This window comes from Sorex fumeus, unplaced genomic scaffold, assembly GCF_029834395.1.
Source record: "Sorex fumeus unplaced genomic scaffold, SorFum_2.1 ptg000129l, whole genome shotgun sequence".
NCBI classification, from domain to species: Eukaryota; Metazoa; Chordata; class Mammalia; order Eulipotyphla; family Soricidae; genus Sorex; species Sorex fumeus.
In genome coordinates, this window is record NW_026606186.1 from 10,137,913 (window position 1) to 10,163,600 (window position 25,688).

General features: G+C 43.0%; 1 protein-coding gene across 1 annotated transcript; it reads left to right on the forward strand.

Moving 5' to 3' along the window:
- Positions 1–2,563: 2,563 nt before the first annotated feature.
- On the forward strand, positions 2,564–25,155 carry PSMD5 (proteasome 26S subunit, non-ATPase 5). Its single transcript, XM_056138640.1, has 10 exons — positions 2,564–2,785; positions 8,027–8,171; positions 9,824–9,937; positions 10,864–10,992; positions 14,564–14,673; positions 16,636–16,778; positions 20,575–20,766; positions 22,081–22,190; positions 22,911–23,051; positions 24,660–25,155. Exons 1-10 carry the CDS (start codon positions 2,613–2,615, stop codon positions 24,915–24,917), a joined length of 1,515 nt encoding a protein of 504 aa, XP_055994615.1. The 5' UTR covers positions 2,564–2,612; the 3' UTR covers positions 24,918–25,155.
- Positions 25,156–25,688: the final 533 nt, after the last annotated feature.

Genomic DNA, 25,688 nt, shown 5'->3' on the forward strand with positions numbered 1-25,688 from the left:
GGAACATTTAATGCCTGAAAAAACTATATTATAAATAACTTGGTAAATCGCAGTGTTCTATTTTTTTCTTTAAGACTGTAAAACCCCTCTGGTTTTTCAATTTCATGTTATCTTTAGGGTAACATAGATAATTGTTCACATTATCATCCCAAACTCTTCACCAGGTTTTCCAGCTGGATTTATATCATCTGTCATCTCTTTTATCATAACAAAAGAATTATAGATGCTTTAATGTTCTTTTGAAGAAAGGTTAGGCTTTTTTCAATAGTATGCTTTTCAACATACGCGTGGTATAATACTTCCTGGATATTACTTCCTGGATGCTTGTTATATCCTGGTCCATGGGCTAAAGCCAGTAAACTTCCCGAGGAAGAATTGCAATACCCAAGTTAGATTGAGCAAAAAATTATGAGTATGGGAAATAAGTCTGTCCAAAATCAGCAACACTCTAAAGTCAACGTTTTCCCCGTTAAATAAATCCTGGCTTAACGAATAAATCATGAAACCAATGCAAAGAGAGACATTCTTAAAGATAAGCTCTATCTTATTTCAAAAATACAAGTGGCATTAGGGTCTTTACTAAAAACAGTTTAATGGCTTTTATCATTTTGCCACTGGTGACACTGACACACGCAAAATGAGGGCAATACTGTCTTTATAGACCCTCTTTACAATTTTTGTCTTTTCACCCCCAAGTACTTCGCAAAAGTTTACTTTCAAAGTAGGATCATTTCCAAAATTTGTTAAGATACAGTCTCTTGCTCTGATCAGTTTCTGGAGTGACTTGAGGCATCTGGTTGCAACTTGGTATTTAACGGTTTTTATTCACCGCAATGGTGGTAGTGATTCCTAACGCTCTCAAAGCATCCTACCTTGCTTGTAACTTAGTGGGGTTGTCCCTGGGAGGGCGGCTGGATTTGGGTTTACACTCATTGCTTGTAAACACTTTTGGTCTGACTTGTAAGAGGCCTACCGCCTCAGAGAAGAGAGCTCCCTCGTTTCATCGTGGACCCCAAGTCCACCTCATCTCTGCCCCTTAGAGAGGAGGTGCCTGAGGAGGCTGTTTGCACCTCAGGGAGAGCAGACCTCGGGCCAGGTGGGGATTGGCGGGCCGTTTCTTGCCAGTCCCCCGTGGTCTTCTCAGTTTTTTTAGCTTGCGCATGGCTGAGTACTGGACAGTCCCAGTTTTGATTTCATCCTCCGGAGACAGGACCATCACTTCCACTTTTTTTTAAAAAAAGATAGCACAGGGCTGGAGCGATAGCACAGCGGGTAGGGCGTTTGCCTTACAAGCGGCCAACATGGCCGACCCGAGTTCGATTCCTCCGCCCCTCTCGGAGAGCCCGGCAAGCTACCGAGAGTATTCGATATGCCAGACACAGTAACAACAAAGTCTCCAATGGAGACGTTACTGGGCCCGCTGGAGCAAATCGACGATCAACGGGAGGGCCTTTATTGAATCACTGAGATAGTTACAAGCTTTCATATTTGGGTTAGGTTACAATCACACAATGATCAAACACCCATCCCTTCACCAGTGCACATTCCCCACCACCAATATCCCCGGTATACCCTGTCCCTTTCCCACCCTCCCCCCTGCCTCCAAGGCAGACAATATTTCCCATACTCTGGAGCCATAGCACAGCGGTAGGGCGGTTGCCTTGCGCACAACCGGCCAGGCTGATCTGGGTTCAATTCCTCCGCCCCTCTCAGAGAGCCCTGCAAGCTACCGAGAGTATCTCCCCCACACACAGCAAAGCCTGGCAAGCTACCATTGACGGATTCCATATGCCAAACACAGTAACAACAAGTCTCAGGGCTGGAGAGATAGCACAGCGGGTAGGGCATTTGCCTTGCACGCGGATGACCCAGGTTCGATTCCCAGCATCCCATATGGTCCCCTGAGCACCGCCAGGAGTAATTCCTGAGTGCAGAGCCAAGAGTAACCCCTGTGCATCGCCAGGTGTGACCCAAAAAGCAAAAAGCAAAAAAAAACCAATTTTCACTATGGAGACGTGACTGGGCCCACTTGAGCAAATCGAATAACGGAAGGACCATGACCGTGACTCTCTCTCTACTCTGGGGCATTATGGTTTGCAATGCAGATCCTGAGAGGTTATCCTGTGTGGTCCATTTTCTACTTTCAGCACACATCTCCCATGGCGACCTGTTCCTCCAGCCATCATTTTCTTAGTCACTTCCACTTTAAAACTGCCCCGCCCGGAAAGCAGGGCATCCAGCGCCTCCAGTGGCTCAGGCAGGTCTCCGCGCCGTCCCGCCACTCCTCTCGCGGGACACTGGCACCCACAGCTCGTCTGTGAGGGCGAATCCCGCTACGGAAGAAGCGCAGGACGACCCGCGCGACGACAGCCAAAGCGCAGCCACCCAGGGAGCCGCGACCCGCCAGTCTCGCGAGGCTTGAGCACGCCCGCCCGCTCGCGCGCACGCGCAAGCCCGCCTGGCTGGGGGAGGGGAGGGGGGGCGGTGCCGGAGGCGGGCCGCAGTCTCGCCGGAAAAAAAAAAAAACCGGCTCCCAGCAGGTCTCGCGAGGCTTGGGGGCGCGCGCCCCGGCCCGCGCCTCTCTCGGGCAGCCCGTGGCGGGAGGGCGCACGATGGCGGCGCAGGTGCTGGCCCTGCTGAGGGAGGTGTCGCGGCTGGAGGCGCCGCTGGAGGAGCTGCGCGCGCTCCACTCGGTGCTGCAGGCCGTGCCGCTCGGCGAGCTCCGCGAGCGGGCGGCCGACATGCGCCTGGGCCCGCTCTTCTCGCTGCTCAACGAGAACCACCGGTGAGTGGCCCCTGAACGGGGTGAACGGGGAGGCGGGGAAGGGCCGGACAGACACCCGACAGACGGACAGATACCCGACAGACGGGACAGAACACCCCCCAGCCGGACAGACCCCCCCCCAGCCTGACAGACACCCGACAGACGGACACCCCCCCCAGCCGGACAAACACCTCCCCAGCCTGACAGACACCCGACAGACGGACACCCCCCCCCCCGAGCCGGACAGGCACCCCCCCAGCCTGACAGACACCCGACAGACGGACACCCCCCCCCAAGCCGGACAGGCACCCCCCCAGCCTGACAGACACCCGACAGACGGACACCCCCCCCCGAGCCAGACAGACACCCCCCCAACCTGACAGACACCCCCCAGCCGGACAGACACCCGCCAGACGGACACCCCCCCAGCCGGACATACAACCCCCAGCCGGACAGACCCCCCCCAGCGGGACAGACACCCCCCTAGCCGGACAGACACCCCCCCAGCCTGACAGACACCCCCCAGCCGGACAGACACCCGCCAGACGGACAGACACCCCCAGGCCAGACAGACAGACACACCGGCCAGACGGACAGACAGCCTCCAGCCGCATAGACAGACACCCGCCAGACAGACACCCCCAGCCTGACAGACAGCCGCCAACGGGACAGACACCCCCAAGCATGGGATTCGAAGCACCCTGGGCTGAGACCCGAGACCGGGGTTCAAGCCCAGCCCCGTGGGCTGTGTCCCTGCTACCGCCCCCCCCCCCCCCACCTCGCCGCCCTCACCCCTAGGGTCAGAAGCGGGCAGCGGGGTCGCTCCCCTGCCGGTGGACAGATCTGTCCCGAGCGCCTTCTAGCCCGGCTACTACTCGTTTTAAAACTAACCCCGTGGGGCCTGGCGATTCCTGCTCCAAAGAGTTGATCCTGCTGGTTTGTACTCAAGAAACGCCCGACGATGACAAGGCATTTACTTACAAGGAAACTAGAAAGAACCAAACTATCCACCCAAGAAGAAAAAAAAAAAACAAACTACAGTGTCCTACCATGCAGCTTGCTTAACAAATGGAGGTAGAGTTCTGTGTGGAGGTGGAACGCCCTCAAGTATTTATTGAGAAAAGGGAAAGGTCGTCGGAGTTGAGGAGCCTATTAGGTGTAACTTTTAAAAGGATTTCAGCGCACCTCAGGGCTAGCGTGACACGGATTAGTGCAACCAGGCTGGAGGAGATAGTACAGTGGGCAGGGCTCTTGCCTGGCACATAGCTGGTGCCGGTTCCATCTCCAGCACCACTTAGGACCTCCGAGCCCCACCAGGAGTGATTCCTGAGCACATGGGCTGGGCACCCTCCAAAAAAAAGCTGTATTAACTTTTGCAGTAAATTATTCATGTGGATGTTAGAATGGAAGTAAGTGTGTGTGTTGTGTGTCTAGAATTGAATCCAGGGGACAACATGTGTGAGATGTGTCAGTGTGTGTGTGTGTGTCCAGAATTGAGCCCAGGGGACAACATGTGTGAGATGTACCAGAACTGAACCCAGGGTTTCACACATGTAAGATGCCTGCCTGCCCTTCATCTACATTCCCATCGCAACCCTACAACTTTTTGTTTTTTATGCACATCTTTAGGATTTCTTAAAAAAATTTTTTTTTCCTTGTTTTGGGGCCACAGTTGGCAGTGCTCAGTAACTCCTACTCAGGAGTTACTCCAGGTGGGGTGTCTGGAATCGAACCCCTGTTTACTGTTTGCAAGGCCTTAGCCACTGGACTATCTCTCCGGTCCCATATCCATAGGGTTTGAATAGGAAAAACTTCCATTTTGTTTATTTGGAGCGATAGCACAGTGGTAGGGCGTTTGCCTTGCACACAGCCAAGATGGCCAACCCGAGTTCGATTCCTCCGCCCCTCTCGGAGAGCCCTGCAAGCTACCGAGAGTATCTCGCCCGCACGGCAGAGCCTGGCAAGCTCACGTGACGTATTCGATATGCCAGACACAGTAACAACAAAGTCTCCAATGGAGACGTTACTGGGCCCGCTCGAGCAAATTGATGATCAATGGGAGGGCCTTTACTTACTTTACTTTGTTTATTTGGTAATTTTGAAGAGTTTAAAAGGGTTTGTGATGCAGAAATTTAAAAATGACCTTTCTACTTGAAATAGTCATGAATGTGGGTCAATATTGAGTGATCTCTAAGGGCCTTCTTGACTCTGACCCTTTTAAGATTTCTCCCTTTTGAGGGCCAGAAGGTAGCTGACCCAGGTTTGATCCCCGACACCTGTTTGGTCCCCTGTGCCTGCCAGGAGTGATCTCTGAGTACAAAGGCAGAAATAAGCTTTGAACACTACAGGGAGTAACCACAAAAAAATTATTTTTCTCTTTCATATTTGCTTTCCCTGCATTACTTAACATTACTTAGGTGTACCTGTGAAGTATATAAATTTGTCTCTTTATTTTCAGGTCCTCATTTTCTTTCTTGAATAAATCCATTGCATTATTCTGTCTTCTCATTATTAAAAAAAGGGGCTTGGGGGAGGCAGCACTATCTCTCATCCAAGGAGGTTTCTTTCAGCCACTTGATAATTCCACCGCACTTAAGCCAGGCTACTACCCAGCTGTTTTCTATCACTAGAAATGTTTTCTTTTTTCTTTTTTTTTTTTGGGGGGGGGGGGCTGCCCAGCTCTACTCAGGATTTACTCCTAGCTTTGGTGGCCTGGCAGGGGTGGGGGTGTGGGTGGGTGTTTGGAGTTTTGGTGTTTGCTGGGGATGAACCCTGGCTGAACAAGGCAACTGCCCTACCCCTGTACTATCTCTCCAGCCCTAAGTTTGCCTTTTTTCTTTTTCTTTTAAAGGGTTTTATATAGCCAAATACAAAAAATTTTTTTGTTGGCTCATTTCATATAATTATTTTAAGATTTATCTATGTGGTATGATTGGATACTTCATTTCTTGTTATTGCTAAGTCATTGTCTGTTGTATGGACATACCACTGTTTATCAACTCACGCATTGATGAGCATTTGTTTTTGTGGACTTTTGGGGGGAGGGGGAGCACATCTGGCAGTACCCAGGGCTTACTCCTGGCTCTACAGTCAGGGATCAAACCTCAGTTGGCCACACACAAGGCAAGCTCCCTTATTGCTATACTATCTCTCCAGCACTGGTTTGTACAATTATAGTCTTAAACAAAATCTTTTGGAGCCGAAGGATAGTATTCTGAGTAAAGTGGTTGCCTTGCTTGTGGCTGACCTGGATTCAATCCCTGGCATCCCATATGGTCCCCCAAGCCCAGTGATCCCTGAGTCATAGCATGGAGTAAGCCCTGAACACTGCCGGGTGTGGTCCCCCAAGCCCAGAAGCATGATCCTTGAGTCATAGCCAAGAGTAAGCCTGGAGCACTGCCGGGTGTATTCCCAAAACAAAACAAAAAATCAAAAATCTTAAAATAATTTCTCTAGTCTCCCTTTCTTCCCCAGACCCTGACAGGCAGAAATTTGCTTTCTGTCTCAATGAATTTGTCAGCTTTGAACATTTCATATGAGGTGAATCATTGTCATAAAAAGGAATGCTTATGTATCTCCTTCCTTTTATTTGGCTTTTTTTTCCCCCCTGTATTGGGCATTGAACTCATTCTCACTAATGCAGAACAGGTGTTCTGTTACTGCGCTGTATCCTTGTCCCTTAATTTACAGGATATTTTGTGTCTTTATTTTTGTTTTATGGCCCACACTCTTTGTTTTGGTGAAATTCACGATCACGATCATCCTGTTGTTCATGGATTGCCTCGTGCAGGCACCAGTAATGTCTCCTTCGTCCTAGACCTGAGATTTTAAAAAGTGCCATATTCAAGGCTCTTTCAGGATTAGAAGAATGAGGCCCATCATTGTTACTGGTATTTGGCATATTGGGTACGCCACAGGGAGTTTGCCAGACTCTGCTGTGTGGGCAGGTTACATTCGGTAGCCTGCCAGGTTGTCCAAAGTAATAATGAGATAGTAAGATGTCACGCGGCCGCAAATGCGACCGCGCACTTCTAGGAGCTGCATTTTAATCCTGAAATATCTTCTGTATCTACAGCTGTAACTGAAGGATTAATTTACCTTTTGAATCTTTTCTCTCTTCATCCTCTCTGCTACTCCCCTTTCTCATTCTTTTACCTTTCACCGTCATTTCGCTTATTTGTGGGGAAGGGGGCAGACACATTGTAGAATGGGCCACACCCAGAGGTGCTTAGAGCTATACCTAGTTTTGTGCTTAGGAGTCACCCCTGAGTGCTCAGGGGACCATCTGTGGTGCTGGGAATTTGATCCAGCATTGGTGGGATGTAAGGCAAGCACCTTAACCCTGTACTATCTCTCTAGTCTTCATTTGCCTTTTAATTTGAAATTCTTTCTCCAATACTAATACAGTGATTTTTATATTACTTCTCTGCTTTAAATCTCTTCATTGGTTTACTCTTATGAGAAAAATCTAAATTCCATAGTATGATATACTGTACACATCGGGGCCTGGGTTCTGTTCAACTTTTTCATTTCTTGCCATTCATCACCCATTTTTGTCTTCTCTCCATTTATACAAGTTACTTTTGGTTCTTTAAATGAGCTGCTGTATCATTTGAATGTACCTTTTCATTTGATAACTCTCTCTCTTCCTAAAAAATTTTCTTTTAGATAATTTTCACTTTTTCACAAAATTTAGCTTAGGAGTCAAATAAAGAGCAGGCTGTATGGGTTGGAGTGTATTTTTGTATTCAGGAGGTCCAGGTTTGATTCCTGATACTTCATGGTTCCCCCAGCACTTCCAGGAGCAGCCCCTCAAACATTGAGTTGGAAATAGTCTTTGAGCACCACCAGGTATGGTGCAAAAGCTTTAAATCATTTGGCTCAGGTTATTACCTCTGATTGCTTTTCCCTGTACTTTATTCTTTTCTAAGCTCCAACAGGTCCAAGCTTAACTATAATGTTTTTCTATCTTTATTGTAGTTAATTTTCTTGTTTCCTATTTGTTCCATAGATCAGAGCTTCTTGAGGTTAGTCAATATATATCTCCTGAGGCTGGAGAGATAGTACAATAGGTAGTGTGCACTTGCTTTGCAAATGGCCAACCTGGGTGTGATTCCTGACATCCCATATGATCTCCTGAGCCAACCAGGAGTGATTCCTGAGTGCAAAGCTAGAAGTAACCCCTAAGAATCTCCAGAAGTGGCAAATCCCTCCTCCACCGAAAGGGCAGGACACAAACTAATGAGGTCTGTTCTCTTTTAGGGAACAAATCACGTTGTGTGTGTCCATTCTGGAGAGATTGCTCCAAGCTGTGGAACCAGTTGATGTGGCCCGGGACCTCAGGGTTGATCTGCAAAAGGGACTGGCTCATCCCAATGATTCTGTAAAAATCCTCACTCTGTCACAGGTATGAATTTTTACCATAGTAAAGGAACATCATTTAGTGATAATGCATTCTGGTCCTGACTTTATGTGGGTACCAAAAATGAGAGATGAAGCAACATGATTTTTTATATCCCTATGAAGTATCTAGTCTATTTCTATTGTACATAGCTAACTATAATCAGGAGAGTACAAGTAAAGCAACAAAAGCCACTAAGTGCCATCTGAATCATTCATCCAGCCATATTGCTGAGTTCCTTTTAATAGAACCATATGCCAACTGAACTGCTAAGGAAAATAAACCCATTTCTTTCCATGAAGTGGCCTCTTATTCTTGAGAAAAAGGTTGCCATGTTAGATCATATTATATGAATGAAGTGCTATTGTAAAGTGTCTGAATCAACAAATTAATGTAGTATCTCATATTGGCCTGCTAGCAAAAACCAAAATAAATTCTATTATTTGGGTGAAGAGCTGCTGCTTGCTGAATTTCTTGTTGAAATGTTAAGACCTGAGCAGATATTACCCAAAAGGTATTTACTGTTTTTCCTTTTCTCCTCTAATGTCTTTACCAAAAAGAGGGAAAGTATCAGTTTATTTGAGCCATTTATGTGCCAGGCACTATAGTATGTACTTTACCTGTTAAATCTCACATAAGTTTCTTAACAGGATTATATCACCTTATAAATAAGGAATTATGTTCACAGAAATTATATAATTTTCCCACAGTCAGTCCTCCCGGTGTTCATCGATTTGCTCAAGCGGGCCCAGTAACATCTCCATCGTGAGACTTGTTGTTACTGTGTTTGGCATATCAAATATATGATATATCGAATACGTCATGGGTAGGTTGCCAGGCTTTGCCGTGCGGGCGAGATACTCTCAGTAGCTTGCCTGGCTCTCGGAGAGGGGCGGAGGAATTGAACCCGGCTCCCCCGGGCTGGCTGCGCGCAAGGCAAACACCCTACCGCTGTGCTATCGCTCCAACCCCTCCTACAGTCAGTATAGGTGAAAATGATAGAAATAGAGTTTGTTTTCACTGAGTTTCATTCTTTCTCAACTCTTCATCTATTGTTTATTTTTTCAAAGATATGACAGTATCACATATAATTTAGCTATAATGAATGTGTCTTGGGGCCGGGGTGATGGTACAGTGGGTTGGCCATTTATCTTGCATACAGACAACCTGGGTTTGATCCCTGGCACCCCATATGGTCCCCTGAGCACTGCCAGGAGTGATCCCTGAGCTGGGTATGACCCTAAAACTAAAAAAGAAAAATAAAATGTGCTAGTTAGATTTTTATTTTTTCTTTCCCATTTGTTGTTCCAGTGTCTAGGAGTCAAAAACTTGTTATAGTGCTAGGGTTTACATACTTAGTTGTGTGTGACATTTTGCTCACATGTGATTCTGGTGCGCTGGGAGACTGCAACTTGTGGCACCAGGGATCACAGCAGCAGTACCAAAAGTTGCACTCAACAATGTGGATTGGTGCCAGTGATCAAATTTGCAACTCCACACATGCAAGGCGAGTAATCTATCACTGAGTCTCATTCCCAGGGCTTGACATTTATAATGATGCCTTATTACTGTAATCAGCTCCTAAAATAACTGGCCATCATGTGGTCAAATCTTATTCTACCTTGGAAGAATGTTTCTGATTTTTTTTTTTCTTTCAGGTTGGAAGAATTGTTGAAAATTCTGATGCTGTTACTGAGATTCTAAATAATGCTGAATTACTAAAACAAATTGTTTATTGTATTGGTGGAGAAAATCTCTCTGTAGCTAAAGCGGTAAGTTAGAACCCAGTGTTCACTCAGGGACAAAGAAAGACTTTCTGTTTTTGACGAGGTAAAGTAAGTAAAGTAAAGTAAAGGCCCTCCCGTTGATCATCGATTTGCTCGAGCGGGCCCAGTAACGTCTCCATTGGAGACTTTGTTGTTACTGTGTCTGGCATATTGAATACTCTCGGTAGCTTGCCGGGCTCTCCAAGAGGGGCGGAGGAATCGAACTCGGGTCGGCCATGTTGGCTGCGTGCAAGGCAAACGCCCTCCCCACTGTGCTATCGCTCCAGCCCATTTTGACGAGGTAAAGGTTTACAATTATTTGTGTTGCTGAGTGTATAGCCTCTTATACATGATAGCACTGTAGCACTGTCCTCCCATTGTTCATCAGTTTGCTAAAGCAAGCACTAATAAAGTCTCTATTGTGAGACTTGTTACTGTTTTTGGCATATGGAATACACCACAGGGAGCTTGCCAGGCTCTGCTGTGCGGGCGGGGTACTCTCGGTAGCTTGCAGGGCTCTCCTAGAGGGACAGAGGAATTGAACCCAGGTCGGCTGTGTGCAAGGCAAACACTCTACCCGCTGTGCTCCTGCCCATACATGATATCAGATAAATAAATGGTTGTTAAATAATAAATCCCTTCTGTTTTTTAGATCACAATCCATTGGGTTGTTTGATAAGACACAAAGCATAATTTTTTTGTGGGTGGGTGGCCACAATCAGCATTGCTCAGGAATTACTCCTGGCTCTTAAGAATTATCCTGGTAGTGCTCAGGGACCCATATAGAATACTGGGGTTTTAAACCCAGGTCACTTCTAATTCTAAATGACAGTTAAAATGTAGTGAATTCTCATAGGGCCATATGTATTCTACACAACAGATAATATAGTCTGTATTTTTATAACTTACGAGGTGTTTTCTTTCCTTCTAAGGCCATTAAATCCTTATCAAGAATATCACTAACCCAAGCTGGACTGGAGGCTTTATTTGAAAGTAATCTGCTAGATGATTTGAAAAACGTAATGAAAACAAATGACATTGTCCGATACAGAGTGTATGAGGTAAGTGAAATCGCACTTTTTGCTGTACAATTCAGAACACAGTGTATCAAAGATTCAAAAAAGATGTTTCATTTAGCACGTATTTATTAAGAATATGGTCGGTACTAGGCCCTACTAGTTGTTTTGACTATAGGAATAAAGTGTCAGCCTAATGTATGAGATATTCATACGTGTAACTACTAGTTGTTTTGACTATAGGAGTAAACTGTCAGCCTAATGTATGAGATATTCATATGTATAATATGTATAGTGCACCATATAAATTATTCTAAGAAAGGAGAAAATGTTGAATTAGACCTACAAAAAATTCATAGTACTAGCAGTAGCAGCAGAAGTAGCAAATGAGAAGAAATAGTTGTCATTTCTGCCAGTTTTGTACTGAGTACTTGCTGGATCTTCATATGCATTGTGTTCACTTCTCACTATATGTTGTTGTTAGTCTCACTTTTGATTGATACCCTCCCACACAGTTAATACGTTGTATATTCAAAGTAGAACACTCTGTAGTTTAATTCCCTCTTCAGATATCATATCATGATACATAGTATCATTGTTTTCCTTCTGCCTCTAGCTGTTCTCAATATCCTGGCTGTGTTGGGCTTTTCTTTCTTTTTTTAAAAAAAAATTAATTTTTTTATAAAGTTGTTCATAATATTTGATTACATTTAATATTTGAACACCAATCCCACAACCATATTTCAGATGTTTCCATCCTGAGGCCTAAACCCTGCCCTCAAAGCAGAACTGAAATAATTTATATGGCGATTCCTCCACCTCTCCCGGAGAGTCCGACAAGCTACCGAGAGTATCTCACCCGCGCGGCAAAGCCTGGCAAGCTCCCCATGATGTATTTGATATACCAAACACAATAACAAATGTCACAATGGAGACATTACTGAGCCCACTTGAGCAAATCAATGAACAACGGGAGGACAGTGACAGTGACAGTATGGCTTGTTATGAATAATCCACAAATGATCCAAAAAAGGTTTCTTAGAGGAAAGTGTGTGAAGATTGTTGTATTTCACCCAGGAGCCATTAAGCCCTTCTATAAGAGATTAGTACCATGTTGTTAAAGGTTGATCTTGTATACATGTATTTCCCCCTAAGATTGATTGCCTTCTAATTTAAACCCCATCAAATGTAGGGTTGCCCTGAATGAAACAGCTTGGCGTAGAGTCTGGAGGCATGTCTATAGCATAACTGTGTTGAACTTTCCATTTTTGGATTTCACACAATACTGTATCATTCTTTCCCAGCCACTTCTATTCATCTTGTGGTTTCACTTCCCACCTAGGTGGTAATTATACTCCATAGACCTACAACCCACATCTCTCTTGGGTGCTCAGACCTTCATGTCTGTTTATTCATTCTCTCTTAGGCATATTATAGTCTCCTCACTCATGCCTAAACTAAACTAATCATAATCCACTCACCCATGCAGGTCCCAGTAGGAAAGCACCAAACGTTCAGGCCCACACTGCCCTCTGAACAGCCACAGAAATAGCCCTGGGCACTTGCCTCCAGAACTAGGAACAATTGGTGGGGCGCCTTATAAGCAACAACAGGAAAAAAGGAAAAAGAGCAAACTGGTGTTCACTTACATATTTGATTATTAGAGCGTATTCACTGTGAAGACCTTGTTCTCCTGCCATGTATCTATTCATTCAATTATTATGTCCTGTCAGTTTTACTGAAATTGCGTTCTTCCTTTATCTGGTCACTGCCAGCTTAGTCTAAGCTGCCAGTGTGTCAGTCTCCTGTGACCTACTGCTTTTGCATCCAAACTCATCTCTTCTTATTCATTTTTGTTAGCACTAATCTTTTATCATCATGTGCAACAAGAATGATCCTTGAGAAATCCCAGTATAAGTCTGTCTTTGCTCTGCTTAAAGTTCTTCAGTGCCCTCCAGTATTTCTCAGCCCTAAGAACATACTTGATTGACGTAGGGAATGAATTAATGATAGAATTTTGGTGGTTTTTTTTTTCACTTCGTGATTTTTTTTTTTGTTTTAAATGAATCGCGGTGAGATAGTTACAAACTTTCATGCTTATGTTTCAGTCGTACAGTGAGAGTGATAGAATTTTTCAAATAATCAATGATGTTTATAATTATTGTTGCCGATACATGCTTTTATATCCTGGTCTTTGCTTTTAAAAAAAACTGCAGCAGCATCCAGATAGAAAGAAAAGTTCCTGTGTCAAAGAGTTTCCTGCTTGTGAAAACATAATGGACTTAACAAATTTAATTTTGTTGAGCTGGAAAGAAAACTCAGTAGACTAGAACATGTTCAATCTCTAGCACTGTACATGATTCCCTGAGCAACACCAGGTGTGACTCCTAAAAAAACAAACCAGGAGTAGCTTCTAAGCACTGTGAGGCAGGGTCCCAAAACAAAAAACAAACAGATAGCAAACAACAAAGGAAGATGTGCAGGTCTGGCCTGGATATGGAAATAAGAGCTATTAGAAATTGAGACTCATTACATTCCCTCCTTCTTGACTATTCTAAGATCTTCCTCCTTCCTTTGTGGATTGTTTCTTCTATCTTCTGGCTCAATTCTTGTCATGGCCTATAGGAAATGTTTAAAAAGAATCCTGTGCACTTAGCATAATTTTGTTTGTTTGTTTCTTTCTTTTTTTGTCTTTTTGGGTCAAACCATGGGATGCTCAGGGGTTATTCCTGGCTCTGCACTCATGTAGTCAGGAATTACTCCACTTGGTGCTCAGGGGCCCATATGGGATTCTGGGGATTGAACCCTGGTCATCAGTTTACAAGGCAAACGCTCTGCCTGCTATACTATCACTCTGGCCCCTTGGCATAATTTTCTGTTGACTCATTGAATGAGAGGAAACCATTTATAAGTCACCCCGTCCCAATCAATCTTAATCTCTAGTTCAATCAGTGGCAAAGCAAGTATAACAGCCTGATGTGTTTTTACTAAGCAGACTTTTTTTTTTTCTCTTTTGCTTTTTGGGTCACACCCGGTGATACTCAGGGGTTACTCCTGGGTCTGCACTCAGGAATTACTCCTGGTGGTGCTCGGGGGACCATTGGGGATGCTGGGAATCGAACCCCAGTTAGCCGTGTGCAAGGCAAACGCCCTACCTGCTGTGTTATCACTCCAGCCCTAAGCAGACATTTTTCATTAAAGTACTTTCTAATAAAAAGACAAGTTGTGCAGACGTGTTCTACATATACCATTTGTCGTGTCCTTTCATACCTTCCTAGCATTCATTCTGTAGGTATTTATTTTGTATCATTTGCCTACACTGTTGGAGGGGTTGAGGATACAGCAATAAAAAAAGAACAAAATTTTTAGTTACATAAAGTACCTAGACTTATGCTTACCTTAAAATGAGAGCTAAGGGGCTGGAGCAATAGCACAGCGGGTTGGGTGTTTGCCTTGCATGCGGTCGACCAGGGTTCGATTCCCAGCATCCCATATGGTCCCCTGAACATTGCCAGGAGTAGCCCCTGTGCATCGCCGGGTGTGACCCAAAAACCAAAAAAAAAAAAAAAAGAGAGCTAAGCTTTTACTTTTCTGATTTTTTTCCCTATTCTTTCAGTTAATTGTGGAGATTTCTTCTGCGTCACCAGAATCTTTAAACTACTGTACCACCAGTGGATTGATAACTCAGCTTCTCAGAGAGCTTACTGGTGAGGATGTGCTGGTAAGGTACGTAGGCTACAAGAGTTCTCAAAGTGAAATCTATTGTGAATGACCATGAACGAACCTTCAGTTTTATTGTGATCTTTCCAAAATAGACCTGGCCCTACCTTGTTATGTTATAACTCACCTGAACTTTACAAAGCCTCGTGTTAACTGTGTTCCCATTTTTTAGTAGGCATGTATGCACTTAAGAAATGCTAGTACTGGGGCTGGAGAGATAGTACAGTGAGTGCTGCACTTGGCCTTGCAGAAGCTGACTCAGATTCGGTCCCTGGGACTCCTTGTGGTCCCCCTAGTCCTGCCAGGAGTTATCCTTGAGCACATAGCCAGGAGTAAGCCTTGAGCACTTCTGGGTGTGGCCCAGAAACCAAAAAGATTTTTCAGTCCCAAGGTGGCTACCATTTTGTTTTTACTGTATGTGTGTTATGCACATTTAACCCATATATATGTTATCATAGCTTTTTTTGGTGTTATTTACTTAGGCAATAGCATTATGATATGTAGGATAGTAAAAACATTGGCTATTGAAACTGAACAAGACTAGGTTTGCATGCATCTCTCCTATTCACTAGCCATTTTTGACCTTATATGTATTCTGCACCTAAGTTTCTTCATCTCCCAAATGCAACAAAAACAACTTTTTTTTCCTTTTTGGGTCATACCCAGAAATGTTCAAGGATTAGTCCTGGCTCTGCACTCAAGAATTATTTCTGGCAGTACACAGGGACCATATGGGATGCCAGGGATTGAGCCTAGGTTGGCAGTGTGCAAGGCAAACACCCTACCCGCTGTATTATTGCTCTGGCCCCAATAGCTTTTAAAGATACCATGAGTTAAATAACTTGGCTAATACAATGGCTTATATAATTCCTCAAAAAAATGTAATTTCAATCTTCTTGTTCTGTACTCCCTAATTTCTTAAGCTTTAATTTCCGCCTTGATATTCCACAGTTGATTAATAGATTCTTGCTGTTGATCATTTGTTATGCTTCAAGTGTTTTGCTGTTAACAATATGGTTAAATTTCTATATACCAGTTTTGTTTTTTTCTTAAGTGACTTTCTGATTTCCGCTATTAAAAAATTTTTTTTTGATCTTTGGGCCAACCTAGCAGTGTTCAAGGGCTACTCCCACTTTCTCCCACTTTGGTGCTTGGGAGTTACACCTGACCAAGTTTGGCTGCTTGCATGGCAGGTGCTCTACCAACTCAGAACATTAATTTTGTTAACTTTTTTTTGGGGGGGGGGGGAGGTGTGTGTTTCCAGAAGTTAGACATGCAAGTATGCAAGGCATCCCCTTTGCTTCTGAGTCACATTCTTTAGCCCATTTTTTTTTAAACTTGTATCAATTTTTGAAATAAAATAAGCCTACAGATATTAATAATAGGTTCAAACATCTTAAGGTCAACTATAAAAAGTATTTATCTCAGTTGATTGGCAAATTTTGATTATAGTTTTATTGTTAGATACCAAAGAATTATTAGCATTAGTTTTTTAATATTAATGTTTTTAATGTGTGGTAGTTGTAGCATAATTGTGACAGGAAATGTTTGTGTGACTTGCTCATGTTTGAAAGGGTAAATGATACAGTCATTGGAATTTACCTTAAAGTAATTTATTAAAAATGGGGAGAAAGGAGATAATATAAGGCAAAATCATAATCAGGATTAAGGTTTATGGGAACTTTGCTATTCTCATTTGCATGTATGTGCCATTTCAAAGCTTAAGACAATCACTTAGGAAAGCATCTGTATCTTAATGGAAACAATAGGCAAGATTTAAATTTAAAGGTTTCCTTGTGATAGTGCATGACCATGGACCAGTCACTGCAGTTTTCTCATCCTGTATGCTTATCTAATTGATAAAGCCAGGATTATTGACCTTGCGTAGTTGATGGGAAGAAATAAAATAATGCATATGATAGTATTTTGTAAAATATTTTCATCTAATAGAAATCTTTGGTATTTCAGAGCCACATGTATAGAAATGGTGACATCACTGGCTTATACTCTCCATGGACGACAATACCTTGCTCAAGAGGGAGTAATTGATCAGATTTCCAATATAATTGTTGGGGCAGATGCAGACCCTTTCTCTAGCTTCTATTTGCCAGGTAAGAAATATTCATGCCACTATATATGATGAAACTTGTTTTATTTCTGTGATAGGTCATGGGTTGTTTCCTTTTTACCTGTTTTTCTTTGAAGTTTTGTTTATTTTATGTTTGTGTTTATTTATTTATTTATGTAGGAATGCTGCTATTCATTCAGCCACTGATTAGCTGATTGAATTGGGCATGAACTCCACCTTACTGTATTTTTTTCATTTTTTATAATTTTATATATTGAATCACCGTGAGAGCAGTTACAAAGCTTTCGGGTTTAAGTTTCGGTCATACAATGAAACACCTGTACCTTCACCAGTGCCCATTCTCCACCACCAAAAACCCCAGTATACCCCATCCCACACACTCCCCCACCTGTGGGGCAGATGATTTCCACATTACTCTCTATTTTGATTACATTCAATATTTTGACACCAGACCCACCATTATTATTTGGGATTTTACCCCAGCACTTAGATCTGCTGATAAGACAACAGTAGACAATTTGTTTTCTATAGCTGGTTATGAATAACATATGATATCATGTGGCTGCAGTAGTGGCCACACGATTTTGAAATTCTGAAATTTTAACACTTAAATCTGGAGGGATTTCTGTCAAAACGTGCTGGGTTCCGAGATTTGTTCCTGAGTCTCTGGGATCATGGCCGTTAAGCAGCTTGATCAGGAGCCAGAAAGGCCGTTTATGGGCGGCGACTCAGGGTCTTTTTGGGATGGGGAGGAAAGGGCCGGCTCCACCCCCGTCCCATGAGGCCCCACGTGTCTCATCACTTAGGGCCCAAACCTGACTGTCCAATGGCCTCTGGAGGATGGCGGTCACTGAGCCTCCTAGGGGGAGCAGGCGGAGGGACAGCGTCCTTTTCCCCCTGGAATGGCCTGGCGACAGTAACCTACTGTGGGGTCTGGACGCATTTCTGCCAAAAGCTGCTGGGTTTGAAGATTTGTTTCTGAGTCTCTGGGATCATGGCCATTAAGCAGCTTGATCGGGAGCCAGAGAGGCCGTTCATGGGCGGCAACTAGGGGTCTCGTTGGGACGGGGAGGAAAGGGCCGACTCCACCCCCATCCTGTGAGGCCCTGCTTGTCTTATCATTGCAGGCCCAAACCTGACTGTCCAGTAGTCTCTGGAGGATGGTGGCCACCAGACCTCCAGGAGGAATAGGCCAAGGCATGAAACCTATTCCCACCTGGGCTGACCCAGTGCCAGTAACCTACTACAGGGACTGGATGCATTTCTGCCAAAAGCTGCTGGGTTCCGTGATTTTTTTCTGAGTCTCTCGGATCATGACCATTAAAAGCCTTGATCAGGAGCCAGAGAGGCTGTTTGTTGGTGGCGACTTGGGGTCTCGTTGGGGTGGGAGAGAAAGGGCCAGCTCCACCCCCACCCCCATCCCATGAGGCCCTGTGTGTCTTGTCACTGTGGGCCCAAACCTGACTGTCCAGTGGCCTCTGGAGGATGGCAGCCACTGAGCCGCCAAGGGGGAGCAGTTGGAGGGACAGCACCCTTTCCCCCCTGGGGTGGCCTGGCGACAGTAACCTACTGCGCGGTCTGCATGCATTTCTGCCAAAAGCCGCTGGGTTTGAAGATTTGTTTCTGAGTCTCTGGGATCATGGCCGTTAAATAGCTTGATCAGGAGCCAAAGGCCATTCGTGGGCAGCAACTCGAGATCTCCTTGGGACGGGGAGGAAAGGGCCGGCTCCACCCCCATCCCGTGAGGCCCCACGTGTCTCGTCACTGTGGGCCCAAACCTGACTATCCAGTGGCCTCTGGAGGATGACGGCCACTGGGCCGCCAGGGGGAACAGGCCAAGGCACGAAACCTATTCCCACTTGTTGTGGCCCAGCACCAGTAAGCTACTGCAGGGACTGGACACATTTCTGCCAAAAGCCACTGGGTTTTGAGATTTGTTTCTGAGTCTCTGGGATCATGGCCATTAAGCAGTTCAATCAGGAACCAGAGAGGCCATGCCTCCAATCATATAGCTGAGCCGGAGGTGGTTTGTGGGTGTGTCTCTCACATGCCTAACTTTTGGCCATTTACTTTCTTGGTAAACTTTGCCCCAAGTTTTTGTGGTCTGACCAAAGGCACAGCAGCAATTTTGGGGTATCTGGATGTCTGAAGGTGCCATCAGGCTGCTGATGCACCCGCCTCACAGGTACAGATTGATCTGCTGGCGGCACCATACCCCCTTATTTGTGTTTATTTTGGATTATGCTCGGTGGTCACTGTCACTGTCCTCCCATTGTTCATTGATTTGCTCGAGCATGCCCAGTAACATCTCCATTGTGACACTTGTTACTTTGTTTGGCATATCGAATACATCACGGGTAGCTTGCCAGGCTTTGCCGTGCGGGCGATATACTCTCCGTAGTTTGCTGAGTTCTCCAAGAGGGGCGGAGGAATACTCCCAATACTCAGGGCCACTCCCAGTAATGTAGGGGAACCAATCATGCAGGAGGTATATTCGGGGGTCTCACATGCAAAACTTGTGCTCTAGCATTGAGCCATCTGTCTATCCCTGTAGGTGATTCCCTGTAGAGTAATGGCTCTTGTAAGCTAGGGATGTGACTCAGTGGAACAGCAGGTACCCCTGGGAGCCATGTGCTATTAATTCTCAGAAACAGTATTCCTAGTTAAGAGCATAAGGACAGTTTCCTTTGAACCTCAGTCAAAAGAAATGTAAGTAAAAATAAGAGGAATTACGTATACAGTATAGTTCAGAGATTTGTCAGATTTTGTGAGTTGGAAGCTTTCATATAGGTTTTACTTCGACCTTTTTGTTTTAGGACTTGGTTGATTAGTTCTTCTTGACTCCTTCCAGAAATTGGACTTACTCCTTCCTCAGGTAGCCTACTTAATTTTACTCTTAAAAAAAACTTTTGGAACTAGAGAGATTGTACAGGATATAAGATGCTTGCCTTACAATGTAGCTGACCCTGGTTTGATCCCATGTCTACATATGGTGCCTCAAGCACTGCTAGAAGTTACTCCTGGGCACAAAACCAGGAATAACCCTTGAGCATTTCTAGGTGTGACCCAGTATCTTTAACTCCCCTCCGCCCTCCAGTTTTGTGTTTTGGTTTGGGTTGGGTTGGGTTGGGTTGGGGTTTTATTTATTTATTTATTTATTTATTGGTTGTAGCTTAGTGGTGCAGTGCCGCAGATTTGATTCCTGGTACTGGGAAAACAAAGAAACAAAAGTCCTCCTAATAATAATTTTAAACTTGTCTTCCTATAATTTGTATCCATTGGTCCTTATTCTTTGTTCTCACTCTTGCATAGTATAGCAATGTTTGTATCTGCTGTATTGACATGGGGTTTCTTGATTGCTTCACATCATTGAATCCTTCACAATCTCTTTACCACTTCCTGATGTCCAGGCAGCACAGTACTCAATCTTTTTCTTCTCTCTGGCCTATAATTGATCAGTGATTAGTGGTGCTCTGAAAATATAGGACCCACAATTTTTTTTAATGTGACTTTTTAAAAAAACTTTTATTAGTGAGACACCATGAGGTACAGTTGTAGACTTACAAATTTTGTGCTTGGGTTTCAATTATACAATGATCAAATACCCATCCCTCCACCAGTGCCCATTTCCCACCACCATGAATTCCAGTATCCCTCCCACCCCCCCATCCCCCTATCCCACCCTGCCTCTGTGACAGGGCATTCCCCTCTGTTCTCTCTCTCCTTTTGGGTGTTGTAGAACCCACAATTTTTGCTTCCTTTGTTGCTTACTAAAGTTTTGGGGTTTGTTTTGTTTTGTTTTTAATAAATGTCTTTAGGATTTGTCAAGTTTTTTGGAAACCTAGCTATCATGGATAGTCCTCAACAGATCTGTGAGCGTTACCCTGTTTTTGTGGAAAAAGTCTTTGAAATGACAGAGAGTCAGGACCCCACCATGATTGGAGTAGCAGTGGACACAGTTGGAATCCTGGGATCTAATGTTGAAGGAAAGCAAGTTTTACATAAAACAGGTTGGTATGATTGTTTGACTTTCTTTAGAAATACTTCAACTATAACAAGGACCAAATGTATTAATTTGCTGTTATATTAACCGTATTGTAGAACTATTAAATTGATAATTTGTTATAATGATGTTGAGCACATCCATAAAAGATTCCTAATTGTACTTTACTGTATTATTTTTTTTAAACTTTACCTATTGTTTCTCCTGTATATTGTCATGAGTATTATTTGTGGCACAAAGACCACAGGCTAGAGTTAGAAATCCTGGATTCGTTTCTCAGTTCTAACAATTAAACTCCATTTACTCACTTTTCCTCTCTAGGGTTTATTTTTCTCTTTTATGAAAACAGCAGACTAACTGCTGTAATGAATCTTTAATAGAAGGATATGTTACATGTTTAAATGTTAAGGAAAATAATTCATTATAAGATTTTATGTAAAGAATGATACTTCTGTGATATGTTCATGCTCTGACTTCTGTTCGTGATGGGGCACTTCCTTAGGACTCACTCACCCAGCTGGGTGGGAGGCAATGCTCAGTGTCCTCTAGGGCCATATCCAGTGATGCTTGGGAGTCGCTAAGGGCTATTCCTGGTGACGCTTGAGTTGGGAGATCTTGTGTTGTTGTTGCTTAAAGCAGGGTAGAGCACATGCAAGGCACTGCACTATGGAGAATTTGGAACCCTTATACATATCTACTAGGATTATAAAATGGTATAGTCACTATTGAAAAGAGTTTGGTGACTCCTCAAAAGCTTAAACATAGAATTACTGTATGATGCAGCAATTGCTCTTCTGTATATACCCCAAAGAACTAAAATAGGGACTCAGATATTTGTACACCTGTGTTCATAACAGCAATATTCATAATAGCCCCAAAGGGTGAAAATCACTTACATATTCATTGATGGATGGAAATACTGTGTATCAATGTACAGTTGAATTGAGCCTTAAAAAGGAAGACAGTTGTCATTTATGCTACAATATGGAGAAACTTTGAGCATGTGCTGTATGAAATAAGCCATTCACAAAAGGACAACTATTGTATGATTCCACATATATAAGGTACCAAGTCAAATGCATAAAGACAAAAGAAGAATAGTGGTTGTTAGGGGAAGGGGCTCGAGTATAATGGAAGATTAGTGTGTTGGACTTAAGTAGTTTTTGATGATAAAAAAGTTCCAGAACTAGATAGTGATGATGGTTGCATAACAGAGTGAATATATTAATGCCATTGAGCTGTATGCTTAAAATGGTTGATTTTATGTTTTATATGTATGTTTCCCCCATAATTAAGAAAAAAAAATCATTGTCCTTCAAAGGAACTCGCTTTGAACGCTTGCTCATGAAAATAGGATATCAAGCAAAGAATGCATCGACAGAGCTCAAAATTAGGTGTTTGGATGCAATTTCATCTCTTCTTTATTTGCCAGTAAGTAATTGGGAAATTAATGTAGTTCAGTGGGGTATATCAGAAGAATAAAATTGCCAGAATAACACCAACTTACTATAAATGGTGACCAAATCAATGCCATTGTTCTTTGTAAAAGAAGATAATTCTCATTGTAGGGTTAGTGGGTGGGTGGGGGGTCACATCCAGCAGTATTGGCTTTGTGCTCAGTGCTCAGGAGTGACCCCTAACAGTGCTAGGAGGACTATATGTGGTCCTAGAGATTTGTGTTGGGATTTTCACAGCAAGGAAAGTGCCTTACCTCCTGTGTTCTCTCTCCCCTTATAGCCCCTAGTAACATGTTGTTTTTTATTTTGGCTGTGTTCAGGACTTATTCTTGGTTCTGTGCTCCAGGATAATGCCAGGTGGTGCTCAGGAGACCATATGGAGTGCCGGAGATTGAATCTGGGTTAACTGTGTGAAAGGCAAATGCCCTACCCACTTGTACTATTGCTCTGGCTCCTCTAGTAACATTTTTAAAGCTAACATGGAATCATAGAATATTGAAATTAAAAAGAAGAGAGAACCTCAGAGATAGTTTCATCCATTCCATCAAAAAACAAAACTTGGCAAGTCTGTAGCAGGTTTGGGAAGAGTGATCCAGACTTAGCACAGGTTACTCAAAATGAATAAAAGGGTGCCATCAGAACCCAGGTTTCTTGACTTTCAAATGTCTTGAGGTTTTCCTTTTCTCTCCTATAGCCTGAACAGGAGACTGAAGACCTCCTGAGGATGACAGAATCCTGGTTTTCTTCTTTATCTCGGGACTCATTGGAGCTCTTCCGGGGCATCAGTAATCAGCCTTTCCCTGAACTACGCTGTGCAGCCTTAAAAGTGTTCACGGTAAGGTGTGTGTGTGTCTGGGGCGGGGGGAGGGAGGTGCAGGGGCTGGGGTTTGGGGTTGAAAGTGGGAACGTTGTATGCCTGAAACCTTATTAGGAACAACTTGATAAATCACTGTGTCTACATAAAAACTAGATTCAAAAAATATGTTTTTTTTTTTTCATGTGTTCCCAGTGAGTATGCTCTTTCAGGAACTTGGCCACTTGAATGCACAAGCATTTACAGAGAGCCAGTCCCTATGCCATGCCCTGGGATCTACAAGTACACTATCTAGTATAGTTTTTGTTCTCTGGTACCTTGAGGGAGATTAATGTGTAATGACAGGCAAGATGTATAAACAGCCTGTTTCTATAAAGAATTGTTCATGTTATAGCAGAGGCTGAAACAGATTCTATGGCATTAGAGGTTATTTCTGAATTCCTTCTCTACCATAACACTCTAGCCTAACCACTTGCTTCTTATCTCTGGAACTTTCTGGTACCTACTCTTTACTCATTTTCTTTGTTAACCTCTTACTCATTTTTCAAGGACTACGTCAGGTATCTTTCCAACAGTCTTTGACCAAACCTACTGGTTGAATGAAAAAATGTCAGATTTCATAATTCACATTTATTCATTTAATAAATATTGTTGAACTTGTTTTGTGCTCTATACTACTATACTAGCGATATGACAGTAAATAAAATGTGCAAAGAACTTCCTTTCATGTAGTTTACTAGCTGATAGGGTACCCAGGCAGTAAAGATAGTTGTGAAATAATAACATAATTACAGTTGTGGTAAGGATTATTTTTGTGTTCTAATTTATGTTGAAAATGTGTATTTATTGAGCTGTCATATTGGTTAATTGGTTTCCCAAAATTAGGAACAATATTAGATGTATCTTTACTGATTGGAATGGGTTTTTGAGGGCAGGGAACATACTTTGTGGTGTTCAGGGCTTACTCCTACCTCTGTGCTCTGGGGTCACTCCTGGCAGTGCCTGGAGGACTGTATGTGGTGCTGAGGATCAAGCCAGGATTGGCTCAGTGCATGACAAGTACTTTAACCCCCTGCCTTGGGATAGTTATTTTATTTCAGCCAGCCTGTCATCCTTACCCACTGTTAATTTGATATATTTTGACCTTAAATCTTAAGAGTTCTTATTCAAATGTAGATTCTGACCATTTTTAATTTTTCATTGCTATATACCATAATTTACTTATCTCTGCTCCTATTGGATATTGATATCATCATTCACAGTGATAAACATTATTGTATACAAAGCTTTTTACATTTTAGATTCTCTTTCTTTTTGTTTGTTTTTTGGACTACACAGCTGCTCAGGGCTTATTCCTGGCCCTGCACTCAGGGATCACATCTGGTGGGGGACGGGTGTCATATGTGGTGCTCGATATCCAATTTGGGAAGGCCTATGTAAGGCAAGTGCCCTAGCCATTGTATTATCACTCTGGCCCCATATTTTAGAATTTGTTAAATTAGATTCCCAAAAAGGGGATAAACTTTTATAAAACAAAAGGTTTTATGTTGCTAACGTTTAAAAAATTGTGTCATCCCATTAACATTATTTCTTAGGACTCAGTTATGTTCTTTTTCTCTTTTTTTTCAGGCCATAGCGAACCAACCCTGGGCTCAAAAACTTATGATTAACAGTCCAGGTTTTGTTGAATATGTGATGGACCGATCTGTGGAGCGCGACAAAGCTTCAAAGGATGCAAAATATGAACTGGTGAAAGCACTTGCCACTTCCAAGACCATTGCAGAAATCTTTGGGAATCCAAACTACTTGAGGCTCCGAACTTACCTGAGTGAAGGTCCATACTATGTGAAACCTGTCTCCGTGACGGCCGTGGAAGGAGCTGAATGATTTCTTTTGCAGCCTTGACCATTTTTAACTAATACTTCCAAGGCACTTTACTCCATGTGTTTCACAAAACAGACTTCCTTCCCTGAAAACTGTCTAATTTAATTACCAGCTTTTTTTTTCCTACAGTGAAATACAATGTAGAACCTGGAAAGCAAACAAAATTTGGTTATGATTGACCTAGATGTTTTCCAGATTCCTTTGACTGCCTTAATCTTCGTAGAAAGAAAACTTTACTCTCCTGTCAAAAAATTTCTATGGACTTATTTTAGTCTTATTTAAATGTTAATTTCAAATAAAATGGAACCAAATTGAGTCTGAATTTTCATCACCTATTTTCTTTTCTGTTCTTTCTGTTTAGTCTGTGGGGCATTGAACCCCAAGTCTCACACACGTAAGGTAAGTATTCTACTGGTGAGCTACATCCCTAGCCCTTTTTTTCTTATTGTTCCTATTCTTCCTAATTTCACTTTCAGTGTCTTGGATGTAAATTTTCTCTGAAAAACAAGTGACATGGAATTTTAAGTTTATGCTCATTGAGAATAAATACTTTTAATAAGGTTTTCTCATTTTTTTTTTCGATTCTTTTCCTTAGAGAAATAGTAAATCTTTTAAAAAATAGTTTTTAGTTTTTTCTTATGCTGCTGCTTTTTGTCAGTGAATTTTACTCTAGTTTGGGTCAAAATGAGCAATAACTTGCTAAACCAGAAAGGCCAATTGGTTTATGTATTGGCAGTCACTGTTGTTGAGTTTTGCTTTTGATTTTTCAGATCA